The sequence below is a fragment of the Cladophialophora yegresii genome (assembly GCF_000585515.1).
Source record: "Cladophialophora yegresii CBS 114405 chromosome Unknown aczIN-supercont1.4, whole genome shotgun sequence".
Classification (NCBI taxonomy): Eukaryota; Fungi; Ascomycota; class Eurotiomycetes; order Chaetothyriales; family Herpotrichiellaceae; genus Cladophialophora; species Cladophialophora yegresii.
The window spans coordinates 2,070,226-2,086,304 of record NW_006913048.1 but is presented as its reverse complement, the minus strand read 5'-3'; the positions used below and the strand labels follow the sequence as shown (position 1 = coordinate 2,086,304).

General features: G+C 53.4%; 8 protein-coding genes across 8 annotated transcripts; 4 read left to right on the top strand and 4 right to left on the bottom strand.

Moving 5' to 3' along the window:
• Positions 1-1,930: 1,930 nt before the first annotated feature.
• Positions 1,931-2,573, bottom strand: A1O7_06084 (uncharacterized protein; the record flags this gene model as incomplete). Its single annotated transcript, XM_007760089.1, has 2 exons — positions 1,931-2,307; positions 2,384-2,573. The coding sequence occupies 2 exons, from the start codon at positions 2,571-2,573 to the stop codon at positions 1,931-1,933; spliced, it is 567 nt and encodes a 188-aa protein (XP_007758279.1).
• A 2,403-nt stretch (positions 2,574-4,976) lies between these two features.
• Positions 4,977-7,058, top strand: A1O7_06083 (uncharacterized protein; the record flags this gene model as incomplete). Its single annotated transcript, XM_007760088.1, has 1 exon — positions 4,977-7,058. The coding sequence occupies one exon, from the start codon at positions 4,977-4,979 to the stop codon at positions 7,056-7,058; it is 2,082 nt and encodes a 693-aa protein (XP_007758278.1).
• Positions 7,059-7,309: 251 nt separating this feature from the next.
• On the bottom strand, positions 7,310-8,287 carry A1O7_06082 (uncharacterized protein; the record flags this gene model as incomplete). The annotated part of the gene is made up of 1 exon (XM_007760087.1): positions 7,310-8,287. One exon carries the CDS (start codon positions 8,285-8,287, stop codon positions 7,310-7,312), a length of 978 nt encoding a protein of 325 aa, XP_007758277.1.
• A 479-nt stretch (positions 8,288-8,766) lies between these two features.
• A1O7_06081 (uncharacterized protein) lies at positions 8,767-9,357 on the top strand (the record flags this gene model as incomplete). Its single annotated transcript, XM_007760086.1, has 4 exons — positions 8,767-8,991; positions 9,127-9,189; positions 9,243-9,292; positions 9,348-9,357. 4 exons carry the CDS (start codon positions 8,767-8,769, stop codon positions 9,355-9,357), a joined length of 348 nt encoding a protein of 115 aa, XP_007758276.1.
• A 1,776-nt stretch (positions 9,358-11,133) lies between these two features.
• On the top strand, positions 11,134-12,285 carry A1O7_06080 (uncharacterized protein; the record flags this gene model as incomplete). The annotated part of the gene is made up of 1 exon (XM_007760085.1): positions 11,134-12,285. One exon carries the CDS (start codon positions 11,134-11,136, stop codon positions 12,283-12,285), a length of 1,152 nt encoding a protein of 383 aa, XP_007758275.1.
• A 333-nt stretch (positions 12,286-12,618) lies between these two features.
• On the bottom strand, positions 12,619-13,259 carry A1O7_06079 (uncharacterized protein; the record flags this gene model as incomplete). The annotated part of the gene is made up of 3 exons (XM_007760084.1): positions 12,619-12,753; positions 12,808-13,112; positions 13,244-13,259. 3 exons carry the CDS (start codon positions 13,257-13,259, stop codon positions 12,619-12,621), a joined length of 456 nt encoding a protein of 151 aa, XP_007758274.1.
• Positions 13,260-14,196: 937 nt separating this feature from the next.
• Positions 14,197-14,919, top strand: A1O7_06078 (uncharacterized protein; the record flags this gene model as incomplete). Its single annotated transcript, XM_007760083.1, has 1 exon — positions 14,197-14,919. One exon carries the CDS (start codon positions 14,197-14,199, stop codon positions 14,917-14,919), a length of 723 nt encoding a protein of 240 aa, XP_007758273.1.
• A 327-nt stretch (positions 14,920-15,246) lies between these two features.
• On the bottom strand, positions 15,247-15,657 carry A1O7_06077 (uncharacterized protein; the record flags this gene model as incomplete). Its single annotated transcript, XM_007760082.1, has 1 exon — positions 15,247-15,657. The coding sequence occupies one exon, from the start codon at positions 15,655-15,657 to the stop codon at positions 15,247-15,249; it is 411 nt and encodes a 136-aa protein (XP_007758272.1).
• Positions 15,658-16,079: the final 422 nt, after the last annotated feature.

Genomic DNA, 16,079 nt, shown 5'->3' with positions numbered 1-16,079 from the left:
ATGCGTTGTTCTATATTCATTCCAACCCTATAAATCCGCGTACCTTAGGCTCTAGAGGCACTACTCTTGTTGCGACCCCAACTCAATTTCTCCAGCTGTGTAGGGTCCCGGGTGTCGCTAATAGGAAATGGACGTCAGAACTCGCTGACGTGGAATGTCACTCGGTGTGATATGGCTGGTAACGATCAAGAGAGTCGCAGACTGTTGCTGTACATCAATCGGGAGAGACAAGGTGCGGGCGTCGAGTCCGTCAAGCGTTAAAAGTACGCAGGGCGCCGCGGTCCGGCAAGCGGGCGATGGTGTTAATGAGTGTAAGAGTTCTGTGCAAGAGCGACAGAGGTTTCAATTGCGCAGCAATGAATGTCGAAAACGAATGCTGAGTTTCTATCCAACTGATTTGACCGACCCAGTGTGACTACGCTTGGAAGGCGGTCAATGAGAAGGCAAGGAAGAAACTGGGAGAACGAGCGGAAGCACGACCACAGGACGGCAGAACGATAAGCAACGGAAACGAAGGTCACGTCTGAAAGTGAATGTGACAGAGAGCGAAGTGTGAGAGAAGCCGTGTCAGGAGTTGATGCGATACCAGCCAATGCATTAATCGGGACTGGCCTCGGTATTGCACAGCCGTTGTGGCCCATGTCGTGGGAGCGTTATTCTCAGGCTATCCTGGTCTGGCCCTAGCCCGTTCAGGCACGGGAACCTCATTGGCTCCCTCAGCCAGAAACCGGCACCTAACAACGTGCCTAAACACGTTCGCCTGCAGGTCCTTGGCTTGAAGCACAGCGAATCCCCACCCGCAGCAACGGCTAGAGGGGCGCTGAAACACAAGCTTCGGTGCGGCCTGCCTGCGACGCTCCCCAGACCCTTGCTTGACGGCGCTCCTGCGCTCTCGAACTTCGGTCCAGTCGCATCGTTCTGCGCATAGAACAGTTTGGAAGTCATGGTGGCATCCCAGCCGCTGCAGGGGACTAATCATGAAATTCATCCCACAATAAACTATTTGACAGGCCCTGCGGTCAACGATGCCCTACGCGATAAGATCCTCGCACAGAGGGGTGGAAAGGCCATCTTGTACTCGTAGTCATCCGGTGCGTGGCCACTGGCCAATTCCGTGGCCGAGCGGCCTGGTGACGGCCCCCGAGGCCTGGTGAGACTACCACAGTAGTAGGAGGCCCAAGCAGAGACACGGCCCCTGGCTCTGCTCATGCACTACTCCACACTCCGTACTGGAACCGAGTACATAGTACAGAATATGCCTCACTGCGGCTGTCGCTGCTAACCGTGTAATTCTGAATCTAATTGCTATCTGCGCGTCGCGTTGTTGAAGTGCTCACTCAGCCTGCACAAAGTCGACAAGAGCGATCTGACATGCTGAAGTCCTTCACTTTACACAGTACGGAGTAGTGCTTGCACTTGTGCCTCTTAGTGGAGCAGCCATCCTCTATTTTCGGCGAGCTCGGCTGCGAAAAGCGGATTTCACTTGCATTGCTGCTGAGCTGCTTTGCCGTTCTGGCTCCAATCTTGACCGCAGCCAAGCGCCACATCAACTCCACCAGACACCACTTTATCTCTCTCATCAAGATCAACTCAATCTCATCGCGATGAGCACGGACCGTAAACCTTGTTCCTTAAGGAATTATCTCGACAGATTCATTCAAATGCTGGTCAAACTAGCTGCTTGATCGGTTCCTTTCCTCATTCATGGCATAGGCGACAAAAGGAAATAGTCGCGCCCTCGAATGTTCACACAAGGTCACGGCATGGCGAGTTGCTTCGTAAGGGCAAGAATGGATTATGCTTCCTGACAACGGCGCCTCATGCACAAGGCTTCCAGTAACTATCGCATGGAGATATTTCCCTGATTGCCTTGCTCCGCCAGGCAATTCCAACCACATGTCGCCATCACCATTGACACACAAATTATTGCCTATCGCTCATCATCCACAATCTCGCGATCCCACGTCTGAACGACTGTATACCTTGTCTCCGACCTCGATCTTGGTCTTGGGGTAGTAGGAACGTCCAACATGCCACAGGGCTTGCCAGGCCGGCCGCGACCATAATCGTTCTGGAAGTAATACATGGCCACAATCTTCTCCCTGGTGCATGAGTCAGTGCCCAAATCCCACCGGTCCGAAGCCCACACTGGCACCATGCTCCAAGCGTTTGCGCCTGCAGCCACTCTGACAGTCGTCGCCCATCCGACCCGTTGCCCGACGTCGGGCTTTTGGCTTTGCCATTTGGGGTCAATCATCCAGTACACGGTCTTGCTTCCTCCCATTCTGCCGCTTCGCAGTTCGCAAGCTAGAACCAGGGGAGAGATGCATGAGCTAATGCGCCGCGCAGAATGATATACTCGTTGGTTGGGGTGGGGACTTACTGAAGAGGGCCCCTTCCACTCTGTTACCATAAAAGGATTCGTCCGTCCCTGGCTTTTTCACCGTGGAGACCATGTCAGGCCTGATATCCTTTCTGTGTTGCCTAGGAGTGCCATCAGAGAAGAGCAGGACCATTGATCTCCTTGGCCCTGCTGAGCAGATGTAGGTATATTCTCCGCTGGGATCGCTCATTGTGAATAGTGCTTGAACGGATCTGAATCCAGACGTCTCAAGAAGTGTAAGGCTCGTTCGTGTGCAGCTAACATTGCACGCAGGGAAAGCGGCAGTCTTATAGACACAACTGCTCTCTCCGGTGGCGCCTTCATGACAGGACGTGTCACTGAGCAGATAAGTGGCTGACCTGCATCTGAATGTGTGGTCACGCTGCAGTTAGGCATGGTTCAGATCCATGGACGGTCAGGCTCGTCAGGTCTTGCTTAGATTGCTTCCGCATCACTCTTAGACTTCAGCACCTCCGACTTTAGGGTCGCATAGGCATATCCCGCCATTCATCCTCCACTCAACCCCGTCATTTCATTGGTCGTACAATCTGTCCTGCTTCTGCTGTGACAGGGAAGTTTCTCGGATTGGAAGGTCAAGCCTTGGAACACAAGGGTCAGAGGCTCAGCAAAGTCAAAATCTAGATGTGCAATCCGACATTTTCGAAGACAATGCAGAAAGCAAGCCAGTCACGCTCATCAGCCGATCGATGAACTGGAGCTACTTCTAGCTAGACCGCGCTGCCTCGCTTTGAAGAGCAGGGTTAGGACGAGCTTCCAAGCTTGCCAAGCGACTGAAATACGAGAATTAAGCTCCTCTCAAGGTCTCGCCCTTCCATGGCCCAAGCGGCACCTGGTGTCATAATTATGGCCAACCTCGAAAACCCGCCAGGGTACGAGCAACACCGCAGTGATGCTCGAGAATAGAACACCTTCGACCACGCTGGGGAAAAATATCGAGCCTTAATAGAAATCATGAACAATCATTACTCGAGTACGATGGTGGCAGGCAAAGCACATTCCACGTCAACTGGTACCTCGTATGTACCACAGCAAGTTTACGTGCTCTCAGCTCGATGTGGCTCACCTGAACTACCCTTGGCTTTGCATCGGAAAAAGCTCCTTACTGGCCGGAATGCGTGGACTTTCCGCATGCATCTTCAGTGACCTGTGTGGCATGGCACCAGGTTGGCGGGGGTGTTGATACTCTACTCGGCCCTGGGCCTTTCGTTGGTTGGCATTGCCAGTTTATGCGTGGGGCTCGCGAGGTCAGTTTGCAGGACTTGCTCGAAACTCAGGCAATATTCATTCGTCCCACTGCTCGCCTGCTAAGAATCTTCAGATGATTTTGATCCAGTAGAGTTCGGGTATGTGGGCAGGGCCAGGTCAGCCTTCAAGGCTATATGCGTGGCAAGTCGACTTCGAAACCGATGGTATGGGATATCAAGCTGCCATACCTGAGTGACCTGACCTCAGAACCCTGCAAGTTGCGAGTAGTTGCCAGCGCTTGTGCGACAGACAAGATGCGAGTTTGGCTGCAAATGAGGCTGGCCTCACATTACCGGCGACAACAACAATGGGCAATGTAGAAGGTCGAGTCTTCATGGTCCTTCGGCTTGAGCATGGCGGCGCGCTTGAAGAATGTGCTCACTCGTCAGCCGTGCCTTCTTTCGCCTGCAACCTTCGCGTTCTCGCGTATGGGCCACGTGGAACAATCGTCGCGACCTGCCTCGCGGAACAAGACCAAGTGCTTGTAAGACGGCTGATGATGGTTGCGACAGAGGAAAAGCTGCTTCAGATCGGTCCTCGAGCAACCCTTCGTCGTCCACTTAAATGTGTGTAAGAGTGTATTCTGGTCTGCTTGCCCTTCGCTGAGATCTGCCTTCATGCGAGTTTTATCGAGCACTTTGTTCGTGTTCAAAGCTACTTTCCGCGCCCATTAACCTTGACGTTGATAGATCTCATCCCAGGTGTCAAAAGCGCCTGCTCGTCCCTCCAAGTGAGAGCAGCGGCTGCCAATGTCAGACTGCTTTCTTTGAGCATGGCTTCCAACCGTCGACTTGTCGTCGTGGAAAGAGCCGCTGAACTCAGATTGAACTGTTCTCATCCGATCATCTCGTGGACTTCACCATTACCGCATTGTCTGCCTCTGGTTGCAGATGTCCGCTCGTTGTTGTTTACTACACTCCTCTACTCGAATTACCGTTGAGCGATACCGCATTATTTCCCACTTGGCTGCTCGTTAGCATGGATCATTCGCCTGGGTCGCTGCCGTCAAGCGACTCATCCGGCAAATCCACGCACTCTGGTTATCCCCTTGGTACTCCGAAGCGTGAGTGGTGTTGATACTCGTGCTTCTCACCTGGATTTGAATTATCGGGCATATACTCACCGGTCTGCGTCTGTAGCACCATTCGAACCTCCCCGCCGACGGTCTTCACTATTCTTCTCAAAGGTCCTCCACCACTCCCACTCCCCGAAAACGCCTGTCGGGGCCAGTGCAGAGCCGCCGGCGGATCAGAAACCTGAGACGAATGGAATATTGCCCAACACGGGTCGGAAACGAATGTCTTCGCCACTAACGAAATCCATCGTTATGCCGGGTCATGTCGCCCAAATGCAGAGACTATTCCAGAACGCAAAGGCTTCCTTGCGCCTCGATGTCCGCTTTGCATCTTCGCCCGTCGGTTCCATCGATTTAAGACTACCTACTAGCCCCGAAGAAGCCAAAGATGATATTACCGAGACGGGTCTACTCCTCGATATCAGAAAGGAGCGGACAGAAACACCATCGAAAAATTGGAGGTACTCGAGAACTCTCGGTTCTCTCGCTGGTCTTGATACCGACGTTAGAGAGCCTTTCCCAGAAGGTTCACCACAACTTCCGGCAATGCTCCCGTTAGCTGTCGGACACAACAACGTCTTTGTCGCAGAACCACTGAGCAGTGGGTTTACGTCCCCTCTTGAACAAACCAACTTCAAACTACAGGTGGAAGACATGTCCATCATGTCATCTCCACCTATGCCTGAAGACTTTGGAAATGCCTCGGAGGCACCGGACAGTGCGTCTCCAGGAGAGGATATCTCGGCGAGTGATCTGGAGCATCCGATGACCAAGCTCCGTGTGGATGACGACCTTGAGATGGATGTTGACTCACCGGATGAATCACCTATCATCGCCTATCTGAAACGGAAGTCTGTAGACGTGGAGGACAAGTACAAGGAGACATCATCTGGTACGGAAGAGAGGATAGTTTTGTCTCCCTCGGCTAGGGCTGCAGCTGATTCAGCGAAGCTGAAGCGAGGACTGTTCACCGACCTGTTCCCCAAGCCACCAACGCACAAAGGCAGCAGTGACGGCACCCTTTCCTCGTCAAGCGAGGCACAGAACCCCAGCAAACGATGCCCAGACCCTCTCTTACACGAGGGTGGACCAGCGGTGGTATGTCCTGACCCAACAGCTCATTTTGTATCTCGCGCGCCGAATGTCGCCGGCCACCACAATGCCATTCCCATACCCAACGCATATCCAGGCCAGCATATAGCTTCGAGTGCATTTGGGCAACCTGCTGGACACTTCAACCGTGCCACAGCGACAGGAAGTCCAATGCCTCTTCTGAAAACCAGGCCATCGCCAGTTCCAACGATGGCCGGCAGGGGGCACGGTTCATGGTATCCGCCAAACGAATTCTCGACCCGTCCTCGACCTCAACAGCGACAACATCATCATCATCACCTCAATTCAACTTACATCTCTACCGCATCTGAACACTTTCAGCCAGGCTGGTATTACGCCAAAGACAGTCCCCAGTCATCACCAAGGCCTCGGCCCACAATGTACTCTTTTTCAACGGCAGCAGCTAAAGTCATTGGGCACAACCCGGCCCCTGACTCCATGATCCGTGACTCGTATAGAACAGACACTTTGACACCACTGGCAAAGCCGCCAAGCCGCTTCAGGAAGAACGGTATGAGTGCCATTGCGAGTGCCCGAGGGGCACACAAGCATCATGGCGGTGCACCATTTCTGTCGAGACCTCCCCAACGTCGTATGCACTCTATGAGAGCACGATTGCCAGACAGTCTACAATTCAGGAGCAGTCCACCACGGTTTGTCGGGGATCCTGCTCAGGTGTCACAGCCCAGGAAGAGGTCACGCGATCTTGTGTCGCCAACCACTATGATCCATGAGGATAAGACGGCGAGGAGGGTGCCGGTAGATCCTCGGTTGAGACTGGAGGAAGGTGAGGAGATGATTGAGGTAGACGAACAGACACGCGCTGCCGTGCGAATGAGTCTCTTCGGCGCTGCGACTCCGGAAACTGGCAGCGAGGCTGGAAGCGGGCTGCAAGAGCTGAGTCCTAATGTCATGCTGTACAGAAAGGGTACTGGACCATGTGGCAGCCGAAAGAAACGGCGACCCAGCTATTGGGATGGAGACCTTGAGGAAGTGGTTCGGAGTCCCGCGGCACGGCATGTTGTTTCGTCACCAATCAAGAAGGACGACGTGAGATCTTTGCAAGCGGATGTCGAATTCCATGAGGATGATGCTGACAAAGAAAACCACATGCAAGCGGCTGATAGTGAACGCGGAAACGTCGCCAGGCTGGCAGAAGGCCCGATGCCTCTGAGAGATGCCGTTGGGATGGAAAATCAAGACATATGCGGCGACAACTAATACCACCGACATCATATCCGCACGAGCGATGCTTGATGAGGGGTTGATGTTCCCAAGGGCAGCGAAAGTGGTCTACTTGTTCACATGGTTGTTTCTTGAGGCATCCCATATATAATCCTTTAGTCACTCGTTCGTCCCAGTCAATCGCTTGATGTGCCTTCGTTCTTCGTTTTCGATACAGTCTGGTATTTCAGCTGGGTGTCCCACACTGTCGGTCTCAACAGGGAAGAAAAATATCCATACCAACTAGCTCAATCCAGCTTCAAGACTCTGGATCGCGCCTGACGAGGCACACCCGCGGACGAAGTAGACAACAGATTTGATGGATTCTTGGTCGGTGACGCCCTGGACCTAGACGATGACAGATCCAAGGCTGAAACGGATATCTCTGGATCACGATCTTGGGAGCCCTGTCTGGATTGATTGTTCTTCATGCCTTCTTCGTCCGGCCTATGGACTTTGTCACTGGAGCTGTGTTCGTACTCGTCGAGGATACCCAGCTCACGCCGAACAGTCCAGATCTCATCCTCTACACTTCTCAAAGAAAATGTAGTATTCAAGAGTTCTGGTATCACAGAGGAGACGGCTGAGGCGAAGTGCTCCTGACACGTCCGTAACGCCGGAGGGATCAAGATGCCGTAGCATCTCAGAGGATCTTTCATGGGGGCTGAGCAAGACTCGATCGAAAGGTGATAAGCGGACGAAGACAGATTCTGGTCAATACCATCCTTGATTTCGTGTTGGTGCGGCTCTGGCTCATCAAAGTCTTGCTTGGGCGCGTCACTAGCCATGACCTCGGACGGCTGTTCGTTGGGTTTTCTCATAGATAGATCTTTCTTTTCAGAGTTCTGTATCGTCTGCCCGGCCGCCTCTGTATCAACACAGTGACCATTTCGGTCCCTGTCAGTCCGCTCTCCTCGCTTGATACCGACTACCCTCCCTGCTTTCATCCTGTCGTCGAATCCTTCCTCTCCATACCGTCTCCCTGCGCCCAATGTGGAGTCCGCATACCGGTTTGCTTGGGCGAGCGCGAAGAAGCCGGACGAGAAGTCTCTGCCGAGCCGAGCGCGGAGTGTGGTGTATCTGTCCAGGAGGGAGAGGTACTCGATCAGGAGGACGTCAAGGCGGGATGAGAGGGCCTCTCCATCATCGGCGACGGTGTCCGAGTTGCAGGCCGATTCAGGCGAGCTATCACGCGAATCTGGAGGCGAAGGAAGCGTGGACGCCATGCTGTTTCCCTTCTGAGTATGTCACACTCAGGTTCTACTTTGCGGCGAGGGTCGTCTTGGAATGTGGGAGACGCAGCCTTGCAGAGCGAGGAGCTCGGTCGGTTCGGACGTTCCAGGCCGAGCATTGACGCAATCAGTTCGACCTGCGCGAAAGATTGGAAACAGATTAATTATTGTCACGCTCAACTCGTCTTGCTCTCATCAATGTAAATTTTCTCCCATCGCGCAAATAGGTTGATTCTCAAACAACTTCAGTGCTCCTCCATACGATTTCGTGTGTTCCAGAGTGTCGCCACCTGGATTGACACCCATAACACTTGTCTCCGCAAATCCTCCCGGCGAATCTAACCTCGAGTCTCACTCCGCTGCCTCCCCTGCTTGCCTGCACCCAAGTCAGGCAGTGCGCTCGCAGTGCCATCACACTCCTTTGAAACCCTCGAACGTCTCCAGACTCCCACTGAGCATCCCCACCAATTCCCATGGCCTCCGCCGCACTGGCCACCACGGCCGACACATCTGGGCACAGCGTCCGATCTTTGTATCGAGCACTATTACGGCAAGGAAATCAGTTTGCAAACTACAACTTCCGAATGTACGCGAGGAGAAGAACACGGGATGCCTTCCACGAACATCAAAAGGAGTCGGATCCTCGAAGGATACAAGAACTTGTGCAGAAAGGGTTGAAGGAATTGCAGATGCTGAAAGTGAGTTCTGCTCTCGCAGAATCCTGAATTCAAGGGCGATTGGACAGGAATCTCCCATATATCTTCTTTTGTGCTTTGGGATTTGGTTGCCTCACGGGCCCTGTCATGCACAAGAGCTGACTGTAGATGCTACAGAGACAAACGGTGGTTTCACAATTCTACCAGCTCGACAGACTGGTGGTGGAAGGAGGCAAAACGGTATGTGCTGTTCTTCTTTTCTTGCAGGATTCTCCGCTTACGACTTGTTCCAGGGTCGTGAAACTGGCGATCATGGTGGAATTATACGGCAGAAAGATACTGGGTATGTCCATTCTGCGTCAATGCCTGTCAGGTCTCAGATTGCTAATTGTGGCCAGATGGGACTGATACTGCTGTCTTCCCTGGCCTTTCTCCAGCGTCTTGTACAGTCCTGGAGATGCATGGGTCTTGTCCTCCAGGCCTATACCCACTTGTGTGATACCATAGTAATACCACTCTGTCTGATAACCTGCATACCTATTCTCACTGTACCCTCCTCTTACACTCCGCGAGATCGTAGCTGTCATGATTGTTTCCATTGTGCACCTCGTCGGCCGTATCCATCATGTGTGTGTATGGTGGCGTTCCCACACCGAGCTCATTGTCGGTCTCATGGTTCTTCCGGCCGAAGTACTTTGTACCTTGTACGGATCATTGTTTTGCTGGATGAGGATATCTGCTGGGCCATAGGAAGGAAGTCCTTGATGGAGTCTGCATACGGAGCGCTCTACGCCGTATCTTGGTCCTTTGAGTTTGCTGCGTCACGTCTTGCAAGCGTCCTGGCCCTCGCTTTGCTTGTCCGGTGTCTTGAATGGTGTATCTGGAGGATCCATCTTCCTCATAACCTCGTTGTTTGGCAGTAGTGGCGAGCCAATGGGCGATATTGCCAACCTTAGCGCCGGCCCCTCCCGATGCTAACAGCTCTAGCGCCTCTGTCCGCCGGGCCTTGCTCTTTTCGATAAACCTCATCTTGCAGTCGTGTTTGTTCTTCGTCTCCATCTCTCACTGCGACCACCACGACTCAATACCCAGCTTTCCTTGTAAGTATCGTCCTGGCGCATGTCACACTCGCTGTGCATCATGGTTTGACGTCGCTGAACAAGTTCTAGCCATAAAAACGCGTTTGCACGACGGTGTTGGAGAGGGAGGAGTTTAGGAGTGATCATGGCGCCGGTAAGTCGTGTTGACGGGTCTCTGAACTTCTTGTCACGCATCTTGAGCAAGCACACCACATTGATTTATTGCCCGACCCTGCCAAGCACAGCGAGGGGAACAACGAGGAGATGGTTGTCATTTTGTTCACTGTCGAGTGTCATCCTCGTCGGCCTTTCTCTCTTTCTCTTCGGCGACCATCAACATCATGGCCAAGGACAGGGAGTGCGTTGCCTGTAGCAAGGCATATCAAGACAATACCTCGTTGTATCGTCACTTTAGGGATCACCACTCTCAGCTCACTGGGGGTCTATCGCACAGCACCAGCTGGGTGAGATGGGTCGGGGCTGATCCTCCTCCTTCGAGCCTATCTGGCTGTGTTTGGAGGCCTGCCGTGTCTCCTCCCGGTGCCCTCCCTGCACCTCTCCCTGTCCTCTCTCCTCCTCTTTCTCCCCTTCTCCCTCCTCCTCCTCCTTTCTCTTCTCTCTCTCTTTATCCCTCCCCTCTCCCTTTTTATCATCTTCCTCCCTATTCTCCCCTTCCCGCCCCCTCTCCTCCGCCCCATTCTCCGCCTCCTCCCCCTTCTCCTCCCCCTCCACCACCTCCTCAATCTGGCGGTGCCGTTGGCTTACGGCGTCATCGTTATCAGCTTCGCTCTTCGCGCAGTACGCGCAACCAGGAACACGCGCCGAGAAATCGGGCGGGTGTCCCGGACTTTGACCCAACCGAGGGTCTCCCTGTGCGACGCTGGGAGCGGCAGACCGTTCGGGTCAATCAGGACGCGTCTGCCGATGCAGGCGAGTCAAATGCCCAGGCAAATGACAAGGACAGCGACTTCCCGTGGCCTGAGCAGCCACTTCCTTCTTTCTTTTCGCAGCTCGCACCACACAATCAGGTACTGGCCATCTACTCTCAGTCACAGTCTACAGCTTATTGATAGGTGGAAAATAGGAACTGCTCCGCCGCGCCCGAATGGGCAACGTCAACGCAAAGCTCTCAATCTGGGACCCCAAGACAAACTCGTACATCCCTGGCATTGAACTCGAGCGCCGGGAGGCCGCCCGGAAGATGGCTCTGAACAAGCCCAAACACACATCTAACACCCACCCGGACGAGACACAACCACTCGAAGACGACGATGACAAGCAAGACGACGACCCAGACGATCTTCTCGATGCCGAGGGACTTCCAGAAAAACGCCGCAAGACGGCATCCGGCTCGGCTGAACGCGTCATCGAATTCAAGAAATGGGTCCAAGTCCCTCTCGCTGTGGCCGAGAAGATGCCGGAACCGAAGTACCTCGCAGATCGCCGACCAGGCATGGAATCTCTCTACAAAGGCGCCTACAAGGCTACAAACGGATTCGGCACATTAGGAGACATGTCCGCTGGGGCCGCGAGTGGTGGCACCACGGGGTACGACCTTGGCGACCCGACCAATGCGCTTGCGGGCGGCAGTGGATCCGGCACTCTGAACGGTGGAGCCGATGGTGCGAACATCGACGGCACAGCAACGCCTGTGCGCAAGAATATCCCGCCTCGACGCAAGAAGAAGGGTGGACCAGGACGTCGCCCGAAGAACTGGAAGCCACCGACAGATCCTAACGCCCCACCAGCGACTGAGACTACCACGGCTGAGACCGCTGCTGGCGCTTCGACCACAGATGGAAGAGACACGACCATGGAGCATACTTCGGCTGTATCTGGAGAACGTACCGGCAATGCCGATCAAGGACCCGCTGCGCAGAGTGAGGCGAACAATCAAGACATAGAGGGAGACGGCGAAGGTGAAGGTGACGGTTCAGGATCCGAAAGCGAAGGGGAAGGCAGTGAGGAAGGCGAGATTGCTCCTCCTGCTAATGCACCGGTCCAAGAAGACTTGGCTGGAAATGTTGTACCCGAGACTGTGGTGGAGACTGTGACTGCTATGGTTGAGCCAGAACTTGCTACTGAGAAGGAAGAAGAGAAGCAGGGTGCTGACGATGTCGTTGTCGCAGATGTTGAGACGCGTGAAGTCGCCACTGAGAAGGAGACTGAGAAGGCAGAAGCTGCGATGAACCTGGAGGTGGACGTGCTTGGTGCCCTAGAGGCTGCTCTCGATAAGGAAGCAGGCCAGAACTCTTAACGACGAAAGACACGGACGATCATCGGAGATGGTGTTTGTTCAAGCCGCTGAAAACGTTGGAACGACGATGTTGAATCATGGAAATACAGGAGCGACAGGAAAGACCAGAAGCGAATCAATCGTGACACCCTTTCTGTGCACAATGGAACTTGATTTTATGGATACATTGACGGGATTAGCTGTTTGCCTCTCCAGCGTTCCAACTCCCACGCCCTCGTTATGTTTGCCTCGTAGCAATTACCAATTTCTGGCGACGATTGAAGCATTCGTCTACTTTACACGACTCCTTCTCCTCCCCATTGTGAGTTCCGTGTTCATTGTTTATCGACTGATTTAGTCGAATGGGTTGGTTCGAGTGCCCCAGTATGTGAGGAACAAGCTGAGGCCGACCGTCTCGAAGACACGGCTGAGAACGCCGACAGCGACAGTGTCCAGAGGTCGCTGCTCGACAACAACCTGAGAGACGAGCTACAAAGAAAAATCAGTACTAAAGTGACACCTTCCTGGCTTGACGAGACCTACCGATGGAGAGTATGTAGCAGCGAAGATCAGACCACCCAAGTAGGCAGCTCCCTTGTAGGACAGAGTACCGGTAGCGTTGATCAGGGCAGCGACACCATATGTCTGAATGGCAGAACCGACGAGCGAAGAGCCCCAGCTAGCAGCGGCAGTCGCGGTCTCCTTGGACTTGAAGAATTCCTCCTTGCTGTCCGCGGCCTTGGCACGGTGGTAGGTGTCACCGAAGAGAGGGGCCAGGACGCCGGCGGAGGCGGCCTGGTTGAAGACGATGCCGAGCGCGATCGCTGAAGGCTTGACAGGAGGGAGGTCTGGAGAAGCAGGATACTGTTAGCTTGATGCTCCTTGGAAGGAATTGATGATCTCTTGTCGAAGAGGTGAGATCGGTTTGAGCTGTTGGGAGTGACGTATTGAGATCAGCATCGCAAGGAGGGCAACGTACAGTGTAGTGTGGCCATTGTGATGGTAGAGTGTGTGTTTGTGTGAGTGTGAGGTGTTCAATTGAGTCTTGCTAAGGTCGAGGATCGATTGCAGTTGCTTTGGGGTCTGAACTGAAGAAGGAGGAAGAGATGAAGTCAAGGTCAAGCTTATAAGAAGGAGCCTGTGACGTGCAGGAAGGACCGAGTGACTTGAAACTGGCAGCTGTGGCGCAAGAGTTGACCAGCAACAAAGAGCTGTCCCACTGGTCCAGCGGCACAAACAATGACGACACAGGGAATTGGTGGTTGTAATTTCGCGTATGAGCCACCACTTTACACCAACAACTCGGGCTTCCACCTCGGTTATCTTATTGTAATGACTATCTTAATGGGTTCCTCCCCAATGATGTCAGTGCCGAGCGTCGTTCCTGCGCACCTGACGTTAGCCTTGAAGGACGTTCTCCAAGCTTCCAGTGATCGGGCTTTGCGCTCCCAATTGCGAGATCCTCTTCATGCGCTCTGGGTCCTCGACGCTGCAGCTCAATTTTACGGAAACTGATGTCTACTGTGTACTGAGGGACAGCTCTGTTAATGCTTCAAGTTATCTCATAGCAACAAACACCTAGCTAAGATTTACCCCGGGTTATCAGTCCGCTCCACTGTTGTCCAATCAAGTTCAACGCCTGGTATCAGTCCTCGCCTCGTTGTCAGCAGCCGGCTGCACAACAGAGCCTCGCTGAAACTTTCTGCGCTTTTTGGTTTCCCTTGTCTGCAAAAAATTACAGCTCCATTGAGTGTCTGAATCTAGGCTCCTGCCACGACTGAAAAGGTCACAGAAGGGAAGCCTTCAGTTTTGGTCTCTTACTAAGAAAATTAGGGACTCGACCTAAAACAACATTATGCGCGGCTGGGTTCGCTACTGTCTCACAAAACTCATTAGCTCAAGCTAGGAATCATCCCATTATCGCGCTCAACCATGCCGGCATCCCGGTCACCTTCGCCCGAGAACGATGTTTTCGCCATTGACGCCACCCTCGTGCCGGAGCGCGACAACAAAAAGCCCTCCACCACAACCATCACATTTGACAATCTCCTCCCCACAGACAAAGCTCTCCTCCTTCACGAAGATCTTCAAGAAGGATGCGGTGGTCAACTCTGGCCTGCCGGCATGGTCCTGGCCAAATATATGCTCACATATCACTCCTCACGCTCATTAAGAGGGAAATCGCTTGTCGAAATTGGTGCGGGCGGAGGACTTGTGGGGCTGGCTATCGCTTTAGGTTGTGAGCTTGACGATGTTCAAAAGATTTATATTACAGACCAAATACCCATGCTTGCGTTGATGAAGAAGAACATCACCTTGAACAAGCTCGAATACAGAGTGGCCGCGGAGGTATATGACTGGGGCACTACGCCTCCGCCGTCGATTCTTCCGTCCGGCTCAAGACACCCAGATCTTGTCCTTGCAGCGGATTGTGTCTACTTCGAACCTGCATTTCCGCTACTTCTACAGACGCTTCGTGACCTTATCGGTCCCTCAACGACGTGTTACTTCTGCTTCAAGAAGAGACGAAAAGCCGATATGAGATTCATTCGCGATATGATGAAGACCTTCAATGTAGATTATGTCGATTACGATGGCAAGGAGGGTGACCGGAGACAGGGAATATTTCTCTATTCCGTGAGGAGGAAAACGTGAAGGACTCGAAACAACCGCCGAAAGCTCTTTTAAATATGTCAAAGAGTAAACATTCAGACCTTGAATTACATTCTGGTATCTGATACATCATCTCATCATACTCATAATCATACATTCGACGATCAATGTCGACCGCCAGGAAGATCCGTCTGCAATATCGCATCCTCCATGTCCTGCTGCATAGAACTTGTTCCAAACAATGGCGCCATACTTGTCAACCTTTCTCGGCTCTTCCAAGCCGATCGCAGCGACTCGGACCAGCCTCTCCCCGCTCCACGAAGCTTGGACCCTAGTGTTAGTCGAGGGCCCATGCCACTTTGAGGACGACTAGTAGTATCGACGACTCCCTCTGCCGTCTGTCCCATGCATGCGTCTCGTGCCGGCGGCCTTCTGGCCGGGCCTTCGAGTGAGACTCCCCTTCAACTTGAGCATCGCGCCGGAGACCTTGTCGCTCATGCTGGCCTTGCGCCGTGGAGTGACGGTCGTGGTGGCAGTCGCCGGTGTGCGTCGCGTGCCGACACGGCGTCTCCTTGGTGGAGCCGCAGTCGTGGTTCTTGGTGTTCTAGTCTTAGGAGGGCCAAAGAGGCGCTGCCTGAGGGTGGGCTTCGTGCCCGCGGCACGAGTGCCGCGAGTGCCTCGGCTTCTTGTCGCCGGTGCTGGTTGTTCAACGGTGGTGACTGTAGTGGTGACGGTGGCTCCGCCAGCATGGTGACGAGCTCGCGATCTACCAAAGGCCATTGTGGAATGCTACTCGTACTGTTGTTGTTGTTGTTGTATAATGGTACGAGGTATATTGGAAATATGGATTGTTAAGGATCTGGATGGTTCACCTCTTCTGTGATGTGGGAAGAGAAATGGAATCTTGACGCGACCGGGAGCCGACTTGCACGTTTTTATCAATCAACTCACCTTTGTTGGATGCGATGTGCTTGCTTGTTTCCTTTACCCATATGACCTGCGACGTCACTCTTCGTGGTACATAGCACCGGATTAGCCTGCTCGGTCGGAGTTATCGTGTCTTTTCATGGCACTTTGACGATCCCAGAACAAAAGGGAAGCAGGTCAGGCAGGTTTCCAACTTCGAGCCCTCCTCGCTTCGAGGAGTTGGCGTGGGATCGGCCTGGGTAGCCAATCGTCACCCCTGTCGGCAGCCACACCAG